General features: G+C 52.3%; 1 protein-coding gene across 2 annotated transcripts; it reads right to left on the bottom strand.

Moving 5' to 3' along the window:
* Positions 1 to 270: 270 nt before the first annotated feature.
* MAP10 (microtubule associated protein 10) lies at positions 271 to 3,131 on the bottom strand. Of its 2 annotated transcripts, XM_039528602.1 has the most exons (2): positions 2,893 to 3,121; positions 271 to 1,914 (listed from the first exon to the last, which is right to left on the bottom strand). In XM_039528602.1, the coding sequence occupies exons 1-2, from the start codon at positions 3,040 to 3,042 to the stop codon at positions 346 to 348; spliced, it is 1,719 nt and encodes a 572-aa protein (XP_039384536.1). In that variant the 5' UTR covers positions 3,043 to 3,121; the 3' UTR covers positions 271 to 345. The 2 variants fall into 2 exon arrangements, with proteins under 2 accessions (XP_039384536.1, XP_039384535.1); XM_039528601.1 differs by having other exon boundaries at positions 271 to 3,131.
* Positions 3,132 to 3,493: the final 362 nt, after the last annotated feature.

Genomic DNA, 3,493 nt, shown 5'->3' on the forward strand with positions numbered 1-3,493 from the left:
TGTACTTAACTGCATGGTTGTTTCTTTAGCATTAACATTTCCTTCTGACAAGTCTTTGGATATTCTAGGAAGGCTTACTGCTTCCATTTTCATTTCTACAAGTGAAATGATGGTGTAAACACTTTTTTGCTTGTCTTTCTTTTAAAGCTAGGCTCAGACTATTGAACTTATGTTGTATACACTAAAGTTACCACCTTTGTTTTTACAAAAACAGCAATTTATTAAATTCATAAAGCCATTCGTATCTGTTTTTATATATATATATATATATATATATCCAATTACAAATATCTTAATGTTTATAAAAATAAAAAAGTAAACATTTTGACGAAGAGTGTATATTGATTACATTGTGTATCCAGGAAGTCTGTTTACTACTAGTTCACTGATGTGCTTATATTGATTAGGAATACTCAGTGTCCCAAAGTCATCATCATCTTCCTTGTCTGATGTATTGTTTTCCACATCACTAAGTTCAAGATCAGACATGTTGGATGGCAAGTAGGAGCTAACTTGAGATGTCCTCAGTGACTGGCTCTTTTCCAAAGAGGTTTGGCCCTTTACTACACTATTCATATCAGAATTAGTTTGTTTACTCTTCACCTCAGGGGCCTGGAAAATATTTTGGTCAATTTTGCTATCTTCTTCCTTGATATGTGGAGCTAACTCCTGCTTATCTAATGAACCTGCAGGAGGAGAGGAGTCACTAATGGATACACTGACAGCCGCACCTGTACTCTGTTTTTTTGCTTTTAAATCATAGGTTCTTTTAAGAGAATGGACTGGAGATGCAGTTGAAGGAACTGGTAGAGGAGCTGAAATACTGTCAGTTCTCTGACTTTTTTCAGAAAGTCTGGACTTCTTGGATTCTGAATCCATGTCTGAGCAAGCTTGCTTTGGGCTTACCAATGCAGGCTCTGGGCTGCTATCAAGAGTTTCTGAGCCTCTGCCCGTGTCGTCCGCACTGGTGAAATCTTCTGAATAGCCTGTGTTCTCAGGGCTGCCAACAAAGTCATCTGAATACCTGAGTTCAGGGTTACTTTCAAAACTGTTTTTTGGGCCTGAGTGATAATCACCAAATGTGGAAGCATTATAGTCATCCATGTCTTTGTCATGAATAAATTGTACTGTTTCCTCATCTACTTTATTTCTCTTTGCATCAGCATCCTGTGTGAAAGCTCTTGGCAGGTGGACTTTCACACCCTTTACTTTGTAAGAGGTTTTAATTGTAGTTCCTTCCAGTGAAGAGTTTGTATTCACTTCATACGGATTCTCTTCCGTTGTGCTTTCTTCATGATTCTTTGGCCTATTGTGAGCAGCATGTTTTTGTAGATTAGAAATATCTTCCGTTTTAGTGGTAGAGTAATCTTTTTCAATGCTATGTTGTATTAAAGTCTCAATATTTTCATGAAGCTGAATATTTTGTTCTAAAATTCCTCCCCTGGCAGGATGCCTGTAAGACATCAGATGCTGTTCAGCAGGGTTTCTGAATAGTTTCCCTCTGGACAAAGAGCCTTTGCCTTTCTTTTCCCTCAGCATCTCTACTTGCCTTTTTCTATATTGTTCTCTCCTTTCATGAAGTATTAACATATCTGGATTGGTCTGCTGTAATCGTAACCTTAGTGTATTTGTAAGTCCATAAAACAGTTTTTTTCTTGGAGGTGTTTTCTCTTTGGTTCCACTCTTCTTTTCAAAATTGTTGTTTCCTGATGCTGCAGCTTTCTTGGTTCCTTTACCAGCCCCAGTCTCTCGTGAGGAAGAGCCAACCAATTTAGAAAACTCCTGCTGACTTCTTTTGACTCTTTCACTGGGGTTAAGAAATGTTTCCTTGTCCTTTCCCGCCAGCCAGCTGCTTTTAGCAAGAGGTCTTGAGGGCTTGACATCGTCTTCTACTTCTCGATATAGCCAGGCCAGCTGAGGGTGAACAGTAGAAGGTCCCAGTTGCAGGGGCTGATTGGTCAGCAGGGACAGTTCTACCAGCAAAGCATTGATCAGAGGCAGCTCTCTGAGAGCATCTCTGAGCAGCTGAGCACTACCCAGTGACTGAGCCAGGGAACTAGAAGCCTGACCTCTGTCTGGACAAGCTTCCTGCAATGGCACTAGGGGTACACGTGGGATCTGCTCCTGCGGTGCCTGAGGCTGAGCAACTACCACCTTCCCAGGGGGCTGCGGTGGTGAGAGCTCTGGGGGCAGGCGGCTGTAGTACAAGGGGGGAGGGCAGAAGATGTTTGCTTCTATCTCCAGCTCCCTCACCTCCTCCCCACTTGGTGGATGGGTCTGGCCAGTGGGGGATGAGGCTTGGCCGCTGTGCTCAGGCTCCAGCTCCCCAACCTCGTCCCTGTCCTGCGGCTCCCTCTGGCTGCCGATAGACGTGCAGCGCCTACTGTGACCAGACCCCTGCTCCCCCGGAGTCCCCTGCGGCCTGGGCCCGCTCTTGCACTGGGTATCCGGGGGGCAGGTGGGGCTCAGTGGCAGCGCTCCCCCAGCCACCTCCTGCCCCAGGCCCGCAGGCAGGTGCCCCAGGCCCGCAGGCAGGTGCCCCAGCAAGGCCGGCCCCAGGCTGCTGAGGCGGTAGCCCAGGGCCAGCTCCCCAACCCGCTCCCCCATGAGGTCCCGCAGGGGGTAACGGCCCCTGCGGCCCCGGGAGTCGGGCGCCGCCCCGCCCTGCGGCGGCCGCAGCAGCTCCTCGGCGGCCGGGGCCAGGGAGACACAGCAGCTGCCGAGCAGCCGGGCCGGGCCGGGCCCCGGGGGCAGCGCCAGCAGCAGCGCGTAGAGCGGGGCGCGGCGGAGCAGGCCCCGCAGGGGGCCCGGGCCCAGGCGGAAGAGGCAGGACTTGCCCCGGCCGAAGGGCACGAGCCGCCCCGGCGGGCAGCCCGGCTCGGGCGGGCGCACCAGCAGGGTGGGGAAGTCCAGCAGCCGCAGCGCCACGGCCGGGCGCAGGGGCCCGCGCGGGGGCAGCAGCCGCGGCTCCACCCGCACCCACTCCACCAGCAGCTCCAGCGAGAAGAGGCCCTCGCGCGCGCCGCCCTCCTCCTCCTCCATCCCCCAGCGTCCGCGAGGGCAACAGCGGCGCGCGGGGGGTCTCCGCGCCGCCACGGTCAGGTCAGGCTCTCGCGAGAATTGTTGGTGGGATGGGGTTGGTGAAGTCTCGAGGGATAAATTAAGTTCTCGCGAGAGGAGCGCGGCGGTTCACGGATTGCGTATGGGAGCCGCACAGGAAGTTATCGCGACAAAATCTGTCAGCCACCGCAAGACCTCGCAAAGCCCCTTGGGAGTTGTAGTTTCGGCCCTTGTGCTGGAGCGGGAGAAACCTCCTAGTGGTGACGCTGCAGCACCCTCGTGCCTGTCCCCTAGGGCTGTTCGCCTGGCTGCTGCTGACCCCGCCACTAGGGCTGCAGGGAAGGGCAAGCAACAGGGGGCGGCGCTGGGGCTTATGAGGCTGCAATGGCACTTAGGGGTACACTTGGGATCTGGGACCTTCTGCTGTTCACCC

This window comes from Mauremys reevesii, linkage group 3, assembly GCF_016161935.1.
Source record: "Mauremys reevesii isolate NIE-2019 linkage group 3, ASM1616193v1, whole genome shotgun sequence".
NCBI lineage: Eukaryota > Metazoa > Chordata > Testudines > Geoemydidae > Mauremys > Mauremys reevesii.

What these genes read in the sequence shown, in the direction of transcription:
- MAP10 (XM_039528601.1), bottom strand. Translation starts at nt 3,042, where the DNA reads ATGGAGGAGGAGGAGGGCGGCGCGCGCGAGGGCCTCTTCTCGCTGGAG.